This window comes from Trichophyton rubrum (genome assembly GCF_000151425.1).
Source record: "Trichophyton rubrum CBS 118892 genomic scaffold supercont2.3, whole genome shotgun sequence".
Classification (NCBI taxonomy): Eukaryota; Fungi; Ascomycota; class Eurotiomycetes; order Onygenales; family Arthrodermataceae; genus Trichophyton; species Trichophyton rubrum.
The window spans coordinates 1,847,269-1,860,510 of record NW_003456426.1 but is presented as its reverse complement, the minus strand read 5'-3'; the positions used below and the strand labels follow the sequence as shown (position 1 = coordinate 1,860,510).

General features: G+C 47.7%; 8 protein-coding genes across 8 annotated transcripts; 4 read left to right on the top strand and 4 right to left on the bottom strand.

Annotated features, from left to right (window-relative positions):
* Positions 1-1,181: 1,181 nt before the first annotated feature.
* On the top strand, positions 1,182-1,583 carry TERG_03432 (uncharacterized protein; the record flags this gene model as incomplete). The annotated part of the gene is made up of 1 exon (XM_003236339.1): positions 1,182-1,583. One exon carries the CDS (start codon positions 1,182-1,184, stop codon positions 1,581-1,583), a length of 402 nt encoding a protein of 133 aa, XP_003236387.1.
* Positions 1,584-1,656: 73 nt separating this feature from the next.
* Positions 1,657-3,643, bottom strand: TERG_03431 (uncharacterized protein; the record flags this gene model as incomplete). The annotated part of the gene is made up of 2 exons (XM_003236338.1): positions 1,657-3,480; positions 3,548-3,643. The coding sequence occupies 2 exons, from the start codon at positions 3,641-3,643 to the stop codon at positions 1,657-1,659; spliced, it is 1,920 nt and encodes a 639-aa protein (XP_003236386.1).
* A 635-nt stretch (positions 3,644-4,278) lies between these two features.
* On the top strand, positions 4,279-4,903 carry TERG_03430 (mitochondrial 54S ribosomal protein YmL38/YmL34; the record flags this gene model as incomplete). The annotated part of the gene is made up of 4 exons (XM_003236337.2): positions 4,279-4,293; positions 4,349-4,433; positions 4,498-4,722; positions 4,789-4,903. The coding sequence occupies 4 exons, from the start codon at positions 4,279-4,281 to the stop codon at positions 4,857-4,859; spliced, it is 396 nt and encodes a 131-aa protein (XP_003236385.1). The 3' UTR covers positions 4,860-4,903.
* Positions 4,904-5,397: 494 nt separating this feature from the next.
* Positions 5,398-5,843, bottom strand: TERG_03429 (uncharacterized protein; the record flags this gene model as incomplete). Its single annotated transcript, XM_003236336.2, has 2 exons — positions 5,398-5,680; positions 5,755-5,843. 2 exons carry the CDS (start codon positions 5,841-5,843, stop codon positions 5,398-5,400), a joined length of 372 nt encoding a protein of 123 aa, XP_003236384.2.
* Positions 5,844-6,093: 250 nt separating this feature from the next.
* TERG_03428 (uncharacterized protein) lies at positions 6,094-8,163 on the bottom strand (the record flags this gene model as incomplete). The annotated part of the gene is made up of 1 exon (XM_003236335.2): positions 6,094-8,163. One exon carries the CDS (start codon positions 8,161-8,163, stop codon positions 6,094-6,096), a length of 2,070 nt encoding a protein of 689 aa, XP_003236383.2.
* A 77-nt stretch (positions 8,164-8,240) lies between these two features.
* Positions 8,241-8,756, top strand: TERG_03427 (uncharacterized protein; the record flags this gene model as incomplete). The annotated part of the gene is made up of 3 exons (XM_003236334.2): positions 8,241-8,509; positions 8,572-8,688; positions 8,747-8,756. The coding sequence occupies 3 exons, from the start codon at positions 8,241-8,243 to the stop codon at positions 8,754-8,756; spliced, it is 396 nt and encodes a 131-aa protein (XP_003236382.2).
* Positions 8,757-9,797: 1,041 nt separating this feature from the next.
* TERG_03426 (uncharacterized protein) lies at positions 9,798-10,508 on the top strand (the record flags this gene model as incomplete). Its single annotated transcript, XM_003236333.1, has 1 exon — positions 9,798-10,508. One exon carries the CDS (start codon positions 9,798-9,800, stop codon positions 10,506-10,508), a length of 711 nt encoding a protein of 236 aa, XP_003236381.1.
* A 371-nt stretch (positions 10,509-10,879) lies between these two features.
* On the bottom strand, positions 10,880-12,977 carry TERG_03425 (uncharacterized protein; the record flags this gene model as incomplete). Its single annotated transcript, XM_003236332.2, has 3 exons — positions 10,880-10,946; positions 11,029-11,183; positions 11,244-12,977. 3 exons carry the CDS (start codon positions 12,975-12,977, stop codon positions 10,880-10,882), a joined length of 1,956 nt encoding a protein of 651 aa, XP_003236380.2.
* Positions 12,978-13,242: the final 265 nt, after the last annotated feature.

Here is a 13,242-nt window from a genome sequence, read left to right as displayed (position 1 = left end):
ATACCAATTAACTAAGATCACCATTAGTCAAACATCCTGTGAGTGGTTCTGTAGTAACAAATCTCTTCTCTCTACACTATTATGATCTAATATACATATCTTACAGCTTCTATCTCGCACTATACACAAACAAACAACTCCACCCTCTAGCAAGCGAGGAAATGTATCCTCTCGCAGCAAAAATCTACGTAGGTTGAAAGGAAGAAAATATCCAAGTTCTCACAAGAAACAAAGCGCTGCAGGTCTGTCACCACCATCTACCTTTGCATCCTATCATTACAACAAGCCAGTAATCAACGATGGTATCGGATACTTCTACCACATCCGATTCCTTCTCGGAAAGAGGTATTCACGCAGACACAAGAAACGTCATCGGATTCGGAAAAGTGGTCGACGACAGCGATCTGCCCGCAATACAGACAGAACATTAGATGTGCTGATTCTAGTTTTTGTGGAGTATTTGAAGATCGAGATCGAGAATGCGAAGATACGGTTGTCAAATGCGAAGGAATCACAGTCTAGGAAGGAAAAGTGGACTCCGCCGTTGCAATCACCGAGAAAAAAGGGATATGGTGAGTGGCCATTGGCATAGGGGTATCTTTTGGTCATTACACGGGCTCCGGCTGACGCCTTGCAAATATGCAGAAGATCCAATGCCCATAGACAGTTTCGACAGAGTGAACGGTCCCAACGTACCGAGTTATCGTCATACGCCCGATTCTGAAACTCAGCTCGACATGCATGAATGCCACCGCACGTCAAGTAGAGGATCTTGATATAGTTGGGTGGTGGAAAAGACCAGGAAAATCTTTTTAGCACCATCGTTCGGATGGTCATGCAAGACGGGAACAGGCAGGCCATTGGGTTTGATTGATAGCCTATAACACCAATTAAGAAAACTGAGAACCGCAGGAAGTTAACGATCTCCCGTAGGTAACCTGCATCTCTCCGCATTAGTATAGTTCAAACTGATACTGAAAGTGAAGCTGTGAATGACAGGGGTGTACAGTCGCAAAGATACAAACAAGAAACCGCAATAGCAAACACACAAAGCAAACAAAGTTGTGGTAACAATATAAAAGATAGCAAGTAAATCTAATAGACATACCTGTAAAAAAAATTTCGGGTATACTCACTCAATAACTCAATTCACAGCTCAGTATTAAACCCGATTCACAGTCATGGGATTCCTCAGCTGGTGGAGCAACCTTCGCGACTCCATGCACTCGGTCAAGGAAACCGAAACACGAACAGCTCATCGGCTTGCCCACTCACCTCCGGAACTGTGGTCCAGTAGGGATCACATTGCATCGCGACGACTTCGTTTTCGGCGAGAGCTAGCGCTCAAGAAGGCCAAGAAAGAGAACAGAAGCATTGTGCCCGTCGTGATGCGGTATCCCGAAGGTCCATACTGGCCATATACCATAGAGGACGACATGGGTGAATACCTCAAAGCATATAAACACAAGAGAAAGATAGACACTTTCCGAGCTCGCCATCCATACTTGCAAGTCCATCAGACGGATGAAAACACTTTCCATGCGTATAATCCCTGGAATGGCGAGACATTTCTTCTTTATTGACTTTTTTGATATTGCGATGGAGGGCAGTCAAAATAGCAATATCCCCGAACGAAATCATGCACAGAATCCCGACCTAAACACAGCTCTCCTCTAACCTTCGGGACGCCCGTCGACATGAGCGAGTAACACGTCTTCCTTCTCCAATCTCGCTTGCATCGGTCTCCGTCCTTGTTTCAGAAACATCTGGCGTAGGACTAGTAGTACTCACACCGAGTCCCCGACCCCGTCGATCAAGCCGCGATTCATCGTCATTTGTTAAGAAACGATGAATGGTACGGTGGTCCATTACCCGTTCTTCTTTGTCACGCCTACCCTCCTTATCAGTTTTGGGCCATCGATATCCATATAATTTAGAATGCCGTTCACAACGCGGACATTCTTTTCTTGTAAAATAAGCTTCTCCTTGAACAAACCAGTCACCGCATGTTTGGCATTCAACCCATCGATCACAACGCTGTACCAGTAAAACACTAGTCTTGGTATAGTCCCCGGGGACACGAACCTTGAAGATTGGAGGTTCCTCAACGACTGGTAATGGAAGGCCGCGTTTTTTGTATTTCCGTTTGGGTCTGGGGGGATCATTTGTGGCTTCTGATTCAACTGGCTCGGATACTGTGGATAAATCCGATAGATCTGTTTCTGAATCTCCAAGAATTATTTGAGGAAATGGAGGTTTAAGTTGTAGTTCGGATATCTTTTCAGTCTTTCCTGGTTCCTTTGTAGTTGACTCCTCGGTCCCCGGTGTAAGTGATGCCTGGTCGCCAGATCCAGGACAAGATGTTGCAGCAGTCGATTCAGATGATTGACCGCTGCTATTTTCAATAGAAGTATCTCTTGACGCCCGACAAGCCGCTGATACTTCTTCGTCGCAAAGCGGAATATTGGCTGTTCTGCATCTATTCTTAGTGTTATTACCTCCGGGTAGAGTGGAATCATTGGATTTTTCCGCGTTTCCGACGAGTGGCGAGCACAAATTTGTCACTAATGAAGGTGATCCCTGGTTTGATTTTGCATCGACATCCACTGTATCATTTACAGATTCCTGAAGCCGCAAATTCGAAGATTTCCGCTCAACTTTCCTTTTCTTCCCCAGAAAACCATCAGAGGATTCAGAGTCTGTTTCCAGCTCGTGCTTTTCGCATCCATTTGAAGAGCTGGCTGGGTGCTCTGACGCATCAGCAAATTCAGATGAGCTGTGCACCCAGCTGTTGACACGTGAGGCGGTTGGTGACGACCAGCCGTTACGTTGTGCCATCTCGCAGCTATGGCAAAGGCATTCGCAGTTATCCTCACCAAAATAGTTGTCGCCATATGAGACTGTTATTTCATTGCCAATGTCGATATCCTGGGTGGCGACCACTTCCATGCTCTCAAAACCCCTCGTGACCAGTTTCGCATTGGCATTACAGTCGTGGTTCGCAAATCTCGCAGGCCCCAAAAACAGGGAAGCAGTCTTTTTCCTGGTCGACATGACGATGCTAAAATCGCGTTTGGTAAGGTCAAGGTCGTTTTCTTCCTCCTTGGTAATTGAAACTAGTGTGCCGCTGAGATATTTCACTGGATGACCGGACGGTATGAATTTCCTGGCAGAGACTGCCGCCTCATGGGTCAAAACCGTATATCTATTCGTAGTTGTAACCTCAAATGGGCAATCAGGGAGATATATTGATATATATTTGCGAAGATGTCGACGAAACCATTCCCTTTCCCGGTCAGAACAAAGCCTATCGGTGAATTTCTTAAGCCCAGGAAGCGCTAGAAGCTGCTTCTCCGCCTTTGGTACATCTTTGGCCACGATTACATCGTGAAGTAGAATAGACGTAATAGTGTCCTCATTGATGCCCCTGACAGGGAAATATTTGGTCCTGTTTTTGCGAATTGTTGTCCAAAAGAAAGCCTGTAGCATATAGCCGTTAGAATAGGTGTCGACCATCTCCTATGTCTCGTATCAGCGCAGGGCTTACATGGTCCACAAGGGTATCTGTCAAGATATCATCATATGTTGCGAGCTGAGAGAGCGTCAATCTCTCCCTCTTCTCGATGGCAGGCGTGCGTGGCATCGTTATAGGTCATATATCATCACGAAATAACAATAATGAGCCAGAACACCGTAACAATGGGGTCATGAAATAGGTCATCGACGGAAGCTTGCTCTCGGGGGTTTAAGTCTAGGGGCAAACACAACCTCTAAACAGTCGCGTTTCAATACCATTGACCCAGAAGACTCCCGCAAGATCAGCACCGTCTTCTCAGCAACCACAGATCCTCCGCCGTCGACGTTCCAGGAGGACTGCGCACGCGTTGTAAACGCCAGCCTTCTTCGCGCCTTTTTCGAACTTCTTCACGAGTCGCAAAGGGGGCCAAATGCGACAGTCACGTGGTTGTATACTCCATTTAGTCGGAATGCATTTTTAGCTCCAAAAAGGAATTTTCGATACTAACGTTTCTCTGCCATATTCAGTATGAATAGAAAAAGAATTCCGGCTTCTCTCCACTCATTTCATATATAAATTGTTGCGTTTTTGACACTATGTCGCCGGGGTGAATGCTGGAGCCGGAGTATCGGCATCCGGCGTATGATAAATCCCGTCCGGATACAATATTAGGTAATCAAAAAGATTGAAGTCGCAAAAGAAGAAAGGAAGACGATGAAGAAGCGAAACAGAAGAACAAGACGCTGCGCAATGAAGCAAAGATGATACAACTAAAGGTATGCTGCTTGTGTGTTTGCTACATGCAGAATTTTGCACTAACTCTGTTAATAGACTCTCCTCAATTGTATTGACAACTCCGGGGCAGCAGTCGTCGAATGCGCCCAAGTCCTGAAGAAGTCAAAGACAGGGACAATAGGTTCGCCCGGCCCCTTGATATATACATATACTGTTGCTGGTTTGCTTATTTGACACGATTGAAGGTGATCGGATTGTTGTTGTCGTCCAGAAACAACGAAACTTCGGCTCAGACGGCAACGCAAGCACATCTATTGCCAACAAGGTCAAGCGAGGAGATGTCCGCCATGCCGTGATAGTTAGAACGAAGAAGGAGGTCCGACGGCCGGATGGAAGCTATGTCAAGTTCGATGATAATGCCTGTGTTCTGATAAACAAGTCTGGGGACCCAATTGGGTCAAGATTAAACGGTGAGTTTGCAGACTGGTATTAGATACTGGAGACTAGCTGTGACCTGGCTAACGTGCAGTGAATAGGCATTGTTGGAGCGGAACTACGAAATAAGAAATGGTCAAAGATATTGTCATTGGCGCCGATGCATTTGTAATATTATTTGTCGCCTGTATTATACAAGATCTCCTTTGAATGACGGCGTCGTGTACATCATTAAGTTCTTTCACTCTTCTAGAGACAATTTCACCCATACGCCCCCGCCCGTTCCTGCGGCGAAATGCACATATCCGGAACTCCTGGCCATAAAAAAGACAAAATGGAAGTGAATAGCTAGGACGTGTCTGAGCCGTCGGCTTCAAGATCGTGAAGGTTGTAGGGAAAATACCGAGGGCTCGTAGACTGGAAAATTAACAGCAAAAACTGTCGTGAATGCCTCAAACGAACACCTTTCCGCAAGTGCAGCACACATAGTAAAGTTTCTGAAATAGTCCCGAGAGTCAGAAAAGAGTATGCCAAAAGCCAGCAGTAATAACTTCATATATCTCACCATTCCTGTCTCAGCAGATCGTTGCTGTGACTGGAAAAACACCGCCTCGTTCTCGCCGCAGCTAGGACACAATTTATTTGATCGTGGAAGCTAGATGTTTAGTTGTTGTTAGCCAAATGAGTTCTTCAACACCGTTCAACAGCTACTAGCTCTGCTTCTGCTGAGAAGGTCTGTTCCAGGCCATGTATTCTGCAAAATCCCCGTAAGAGTCGCAGCTTATCAGCTCCCCACAGAGGAGACATAATGGTAGACCAACAGTTGGATCATTTCCGATGTCCTGTGTTACTCCTGCAGTGTCGCCAACCTGGCTATGAAGTTTGTTCTGAAAAACGCAGTATGATGTTGCTGGCTCGGCGACGTGGCAGGTTCGGCATGCAAACACTAGGGAATTCGTCGCGCGGTCTTCTTTCGGGTATAACAAGTTGGAGCTACAAAGGCGCATGAGTTAGCCTGTCTTCATTCTCATTTCGAGTGGTTTGAATGTAGAGTGGACTGTAAATACCATTCGCGACAGAATTTGAAATGAATTTGATCGGTTCCTTGCTGCTGTTGCTGGCCGGAGCCATTCTGGGGAGCTGGAGACGCAGACATCGCCGGAGATTAATGATGATATGTAATATTAGTATTCGAATTGATGTATGATGTTAAACAATATTAAGAATGTTGTACGCTCGAGAGAAACTTGAAGCTTGCGAATCCGCGAATTTAACTGCTGGCTAATTTGATGACTAAGCAGTGACAGTCATCGATGTCAAGTGAAGGTTGACAGAGGACTGGTTAAGTGGAGGGTAAATAACTATGATAAAATGATTATAATAGTAGTTACTGAGACGAAGATGAGTCATATTTGCTGTACTAGATCTCTACGTCTAAGCCTCTCTGCTCTTTGGATAGCTTGAAAATAATCATCTTCATCCGAACCATCGACGTCAAACCATTCGTGAGTATATATCGGTCTTTCGCTGGTTGGATATCCTTCAAAGCGTAGCCAGCCGAAGATCATCCGTGTTGCATTCCCTGACACCACATCTTCGTCCCTGAATCCTTCGTAGCTAACAGGTATGTCAGGCACCTCCGGTAGTTCCCGGAAAACTGGCAACAGGCTGCCACGAGGTACTTGGTGAATAAGGCTACCTACTTTAGAGTCCCAACTCCATTTCGCGTATACAAGTCCACCCGTAACCTTTTCGGCATTTGAGCGGATACTAAGTTCAGTGTCTTCAAGTGCAGTTTGGCCAAAGGGATGCCATGGACTCAATGGCAACCTTTCGTGGAACTCATCCTGTATGATGTATAGCAAACGGCACTCATTAGCACGTGAAATATAACCATCTGTAACTAAGGGTTTGGATAAGGGTTCTTGTATAAATGACTGGATTGTTCCAGTCCACGTGGCTGAGTGCAGCTCAATTGGTATTAAACCAGATTGCCCATCCCTTATTACATCGTTGTGGAACCCTGTTATAATGGCACCTAGCCATATAAACGCGAGATGTGGCGACCTTGCTGCCATGACATGAATAATTTGGGTATCGCCAACATGTTTAATGACAGCAATGATCGCCTGAAGCCATGGGCTTGCAAAATTGCAGGCCACTTTAGGGTCGTAAAAGATACTCGACAGGAGACCACATATTCCTTTAGTATTGCAGCTCAGAACCAGAAACTTATCCAGGTATTTGAGCTCATACAGCTGCTCTTGGCTGGCCCGTCCCTTTATCCCAGATACGCAAACCTCGTGGTTGAGTTTTGGTATTGGCAGGGGAACGTTACGGGCCCTAGAGCTAAGCCTTGGAAGGAGTAGAGCAACCGATAACGCTGCATAGCTCTGTTCGGTAAGGCCATGGAGGTTACAGTACTCCTTAATGTATCCGAGAGCTTCAACAGACGATGCGGCCTTAGGCTGTACCAAAGTCTCTCCTAGATAAGACAACCTAAATCGGATGGGAGACTTCAGAGCTATTGACCATGGGGATTTGAACCTAGTCTCATCCGAAGGAATATAAGCTTCCCAGCCATCTTGTGATAGTACAGCAGTCCACCATCTTGCTGCCTCGTCATTTATCGTTCCTGTATTCACTGAAATAACATGATCGCCGTCGACAATCTGACTGTTATTGTTGTATTCGAAAACGGCGCCAGATACCAGCTCAGCCCAGCGAGCCGAGAGAATGTAGGCCCATGCGAGAACAAGGACTGTAATGTGATTGTCCGCACGGCCAAACCAGGAGCAATAGTCCAAGTCCCTGTCAGTCAACGTAATGTTAGTAGGCCCGCGCGTAGAGAGGTAAATATCAAGCTGTTTTTCAATATAAACAGAGTCATCAGAGCCTTCTGTTGCCCAGGTTGAAGTCCCAGTCGCACGTAACCGGCCGTACTCTTCTTTTAAATCTGAACCTGGTGATAGAGACGGTATATCTGCAAGCATCTTCAAGTCAAAGCAGCTATCGGGCAGACTTGTCGCCTTAATAGCGATATCAGCGAGGCCCGACCACGCACGAAAGCCTCTCTCGAACATCGCGCGCCGTGCCGACTTGGCTGGCCGCACAGCGTCTCCCAAGTCACCGTCGTCTCCAGCACCCGCCTCTCCTTCATCGCGACTTATCGTTACCATCTTCTCTGACCATATGAAGATGCTGCGATTTCGATCTATTTCAATTGACGTTGAAAGAAAGTACAGGCAGTGCTGACTCAGCAGTCCCCCGCATTTATCTTCGCCGCAAAGTCGAAAAAGTCGAAAAGAAAACAACAGGAAAACATCGAGATACAAGACGGGCATAGATAGATAGACAGCATGGTGAGTTACTTTTCCGGTGGCTGGAGGGAGACGAGAGGCTAACAGCGATGTAGGCTGAAACAGGACTCCCCTCCGGCTGGGAGGTACGGCACTCGAACTCCAAGAACCTGCCATACTACTTCAACGCGATTTCCAAGGAGTCGCGGTGGGAGCCGCCTGCGAACACGGACACCGAGAAGCTGAAGGTTTACATGGCTGCCCACCACAGCGTGCCAGCAGGTGATCGCCATGGAGCCAGTGGCCAGGGCGAAGGCAAGATCAGGGCGAGCCATCTGCTTATCAAGCACCGTGACAGCAGACGACCAAGCAGCTGGAGAGAGTCGGAGATCACACGATCGAAGGACGAGGCCATTGAGATCCTACGCAACCACAAGCAGCGTATCCAGTCCGGCGAGGCATCACTGGGTGATATTGCGACCTCGGAGTCTGACTGCAGCAGTGCCAGGAAAAGGGGCGATCTGTGAGTTTTTTTGATGCCAATCGCAGGCAGTACAAGCACGGGGTACTGACAAAGTAATACAGCGGATTCTTTGGCCGAGGAGAAATGCAGGCCGAGTTTGAACAGGCCGCTTTTGCACTGAAAGTCGGCGAAGTCAGTGATATCGTGGAGACAGCCTCGGGTGTTCATTTGATTGAGCGGTTAGTTACCTATTGCTACATGAATGGCGCCTCATTTCTAACGGTCATCGTCCTCTAGTGTCCAATGAACTACGCTCTTTTCGTTATATGCCTCGTTCTTTGATGTATTATGATTGTTAAAGCTGCATGAACTCGTTCCGTCACAATATCTTCCCCAATACCACTCGACCTTCACTCTGCCTGATTATCTATATGGCGATAATCAGAGATGCTGTTCTTATTATTATTTCCGGCGCATTCCCTAACTATGTGATGAGAAGTTACGGTTCATGTCGGCAAACGATGCCCAGCGTTCCATGTACGATGTAAAGAGCCCACTCTTTGCTTCGACATAACAATAAAATTACTTTGGCGATAACTGCCCCCCTTTATATCCTCTCCTTTTTTTCTGGACTTCCACAAGATGTCCTCCTGTGCCGCTGTCTACAAAACTCCAACTTTGGTAAAAGCAGGCGGAATCTTCCACCAGGAGTCAAGTACTGATACCTTGACAACAGTCGCTCGGTCATTCTACTTGCTTCTTCTTTGCTATACCATGGCTGAAGTTATTGTACTTGAAGTGAATACTCGGTTCTGACCTGTCCTTCACCTTGTGTCCAGTTCCCTCCCTTTTGTGTACATTTATATCCTCTGTATATACTTGTACGTCATTATCACCACCATGAGCAGCCTCTATACTCTCTTGAATTCCTCTACAAGACCCATCTCCCTCTACAGGCCATGAATATGCCTGGTATCGCCTTCTCTTATCCAGCCGCTTTTCTAGCCAGAGTCTCAATATCCCCCGTAGCCTCAGCCAGAGACCCGAAAGATACGGAAACTCCCTTCATTTACACCTCCATACCTTTTTACCCTGCCACATAAAAGTAAAGGCTGCTGTCCTGACCTGTCCAGTGTTGCTGTGCTGGCTCTGCCTGTAGTCCCCCTTCTCACCCTCCGCGCACAAAGTCAGCACCACCAAAACACTCACTTCTGCCAGCCACCTCACATCATCATGACAAGCTACATGATATCTTCTACCTCCTTCAGCATCCATTCTTTCACTTAAACAAACAACATTACCTGCCTCCTCTTCTTACTTGTCTCTATCACCTAAATCTGCGTCCATCATGACGTTAGATCCAAGACTGCTGTCCATCCCCTCTGCCAGGCCAACGCCGGGCCCAATGATCCCCTATCAACACCAGTACCGGCAAGAAAGCTCACGCAATCGACACGACTCACCCGAGGGAAGCAATGTGTTTCTTCCCCGGCGTATCCTCGCGGCTATCCCCCAGGACATCGTGCACGCCACCAACATCGCTCGCCGCAGAGCAGAAGAGGCCTACAGGGGCTTCCTATTCCTCCAAAACAGCTTCAACCAGCGCTTCTACCGCCTCTGCCCCAACGAGCCCCGCGGGCGTCTCTCGAGACATGCCAGATCCATCGATATGCTGTTCAGCTGGGGCCCAAAGAGCGGATACACTGCCGATCCGCCCAAAATACCTACTTGCGCTGTGAAATTCTACGTTGAAGAGGACGCGTATCTGAAGTACGCGCATCGCTACAGGTCTTGTCGACAGAAATACCTGAATGGGGTATATCTTGCTTGGATTAAATCCGATATCTACCTGCGGAACTTCGCTGATAACACTCCCATGAGCGTTTTTGCCCGTGCCAGGTTCAACCATTGGTGGACTGGATACAGAGATGAGATGCGAACCTGGGAGGAGCAGATTGACAGCCTCGTCCTGCCTAGCTGGGCCTCAATTGTTAGAGAGCTCAGAGAGATTATCGAGGAGCGCTTGGATCTCGATAAAGAATGGGAGCGTTGGGTTTAATGGCAGCACACTTGGATCCTGGTGCCGTTTTTACTTTTCCACCACCAGTCAACATGTTTGGGTCATGGTTGGGACAAAGGCCGGTCTGGCTAATTTCTGAACACGGTCATCTTTCGCATTATGCCTAGGGCAGTTATCATCTCTCTTTGGTGGGCTCGATAGGTATCTTTTGCATGTCACCTTCAGCTTTGTTACTTTGTAGTAGGCCGGCAGCATCGTCTTGCCAGCACGCAACTTGGGGATCATTTGTTACTACAATGGTATTGATTATTTCCAAGTCTCATTCCCTAGTAACCATAATTATAACAAGAAGTAAGGGTATTTATTCAAATGGTTAGAATGGATGAGAAGAAAATAGTCTAAGCGTATCGTTAAAGGTCAGGGAAACTGGATGAAAGTCGTTCGAGTCTGGATGTGATAGCGTCGATGACAGCAGATCTGTGCAATAGTGGTTAGCAGTTATCGGTTCGCGCCGAGCCATGGTTAAAGCTAAACGTTAGTAATAAGGATAAGGACATACTCTCGTTCAACCATACTCATAGCATCTGCGACCTTGGCCTTCTGTAGTCTCTGTGGCACCATGGGATGTGTAGTGTTGGGCGTTGAAGGGGCCGAGTCGACGACATCGGGGATATTCTTCATCTTGGACAGAAGTTCCTTAGCTATGGCAGTTGCCTTCAATGCTGCGTCAGTACAAATTCCACGGACATATATATAGTAACGAAAATAACGTACCGTTTCAAGCCGTTCTGCTAATTCACCCTTGGCCTTTCCATCCTCTTCACTGATCGAGGTAGATAGTGCATCAACTTCCTTCATCCATGCTTTTTCTTTCTCACTTATTGGTCGTCCTCCAGCCTTGATGATTCTAAGACGGATGTTATTGTATCGTTCCGTAAGCTCCACTTGTCTCGATTGGGCCGCACTCAGCCTTGAACTAAGTACTTGTTCACGATCCACGGGAGGTCTCTTCACCGTTCCCCTGACTGTGCCATTTGAGACATCTTGTATTCTCTCGCCAATCTCGACGAGCTGCGTAAGTTGCCCTCGCATCTCGCCCTGTAACCGTTCACAGCGGCGAAAAAGATCAGAGGCTGCAACTTCCAGTGCATGAGTATATGCGCTCAAGATCCTGTGAGCGGATGTGAAGAGTTCCAAAGTTGATGGCGATAGGCGGACGGGCTCTTTAAGGGTATGTCTATGCCCGTGGGGAACATGGTCTGCAACAAAGGACACGAGGGGAGACTGTAAGTATAAGACAGATGGGACCTGGTATGGCGGGCGTGTATGAGCTGGTACGGGTACATGGCTCTCTGGTGCCTCCTCGGAGTCTGAAGGGGCCATGGATGCCCTGAAGTCTTCATACTCAGGGGAGTCAAGCAAGACGGCACACGGCTTGGAAGGCGAGAAAGACAACAATAGATATCCCAAGTCGTAGTCGAATATGGGCAGGCAGCCAGCTAGATGCTCCTCGCTACTGTCAGGAGCTATGTCTGTGGGAGGTAATTGCAGCAACTGCTCTCGTTCCGCAATTTCGCTGTCACAGATAATATTTATACGGAATGCTGAGCCAGCGGTGTCTTCAGATCTTAGTTCAGGCTCCACACGATGAACCCAGGATGACAAGGAGAAAAAGCTGACAGTCCTAGCAGTGGTCACGAAGAAGTCATATCGAGATCCAAAGGCTTCCGAAAACATAGGCCACATGTTTGACTGCCTGTCCTTGGCTCGAACAGTTTCCAGTGATTCTAGGAGTAGTAGGTCAGAGGGTTCGGACATGGGTGTGCTGAATGTATTTTTGCAAGTTCTTGGAAGCCACTGCCCTTTCACTCCGTCCATTTCAAGACACACATGAAGCGTTCCCATAGAGGTCAAAAGACATATGATAGTGCCAGAAAGCCCACTCTGGGCGTTGTCGCTGAGGAGCTCTGGCTCATCCTCTCCAGCCATCAGGTCGTCAATGTCTGCCCGAGGAGCAATGACAAGGATATCTGTGATATCCATGTCTTCCTCGAGCCCCTCGAAGTCAAGCAGGAAAGGGCCTTGAAGTCGCGGTATTGGGCTTGGATTGGTCGGGCGAGCTCGAATTTCCGTAACCATCGTTTCGTCTTCGACCACCGATATATCCTGGTTATCCATTTCTTTGAGCCATTCGTATTGTTGCTGGGTTGCCTTGAGCTCGTCATCAGACTCCATAGCCTCAGCCTGCGCAACAGCAAGTTCGCGAACGATAGAAGATGTAAGAGATGGAACAGTGACCGTGGAGGCCTGCCACTTGGATGGCAAGAGTGGACAGAGGGCATAAACATCGCCTGTCCGCATGGCTACCCAAAGTGTCATAGACGCCCATGCATCTTCTTCTTCATACCCATGACCACCAAACCTAGCAGCGGCAACTTCCATATCAAAAGAATCCGCCGAGAAACCCTTATTTTGGCCAAAGCTCAAGGGGGTAAAGTCTTGGTCCATGGAAGTTCCGTCAACAAGTTTCTTCAGATCAATGGCAAGGGTAGGTCTGTCGAAGGACCAGTGGTTCTTGCGATCTATCTCCCATAACCGCACAGCAGAATCAGCAGTTACAGTAACTATACAGCCACCATTGGTATCGTGTACTCCTAGGGGGTGCCAGAGGACAGCCACAACCGGTGATTCGGGAATAACATGGGTGGTTGGCCCCAGTTGGAACGTTTTGACGCGAATGGGGGAATAATCTGGTCCAGAGAGATGCGAAATG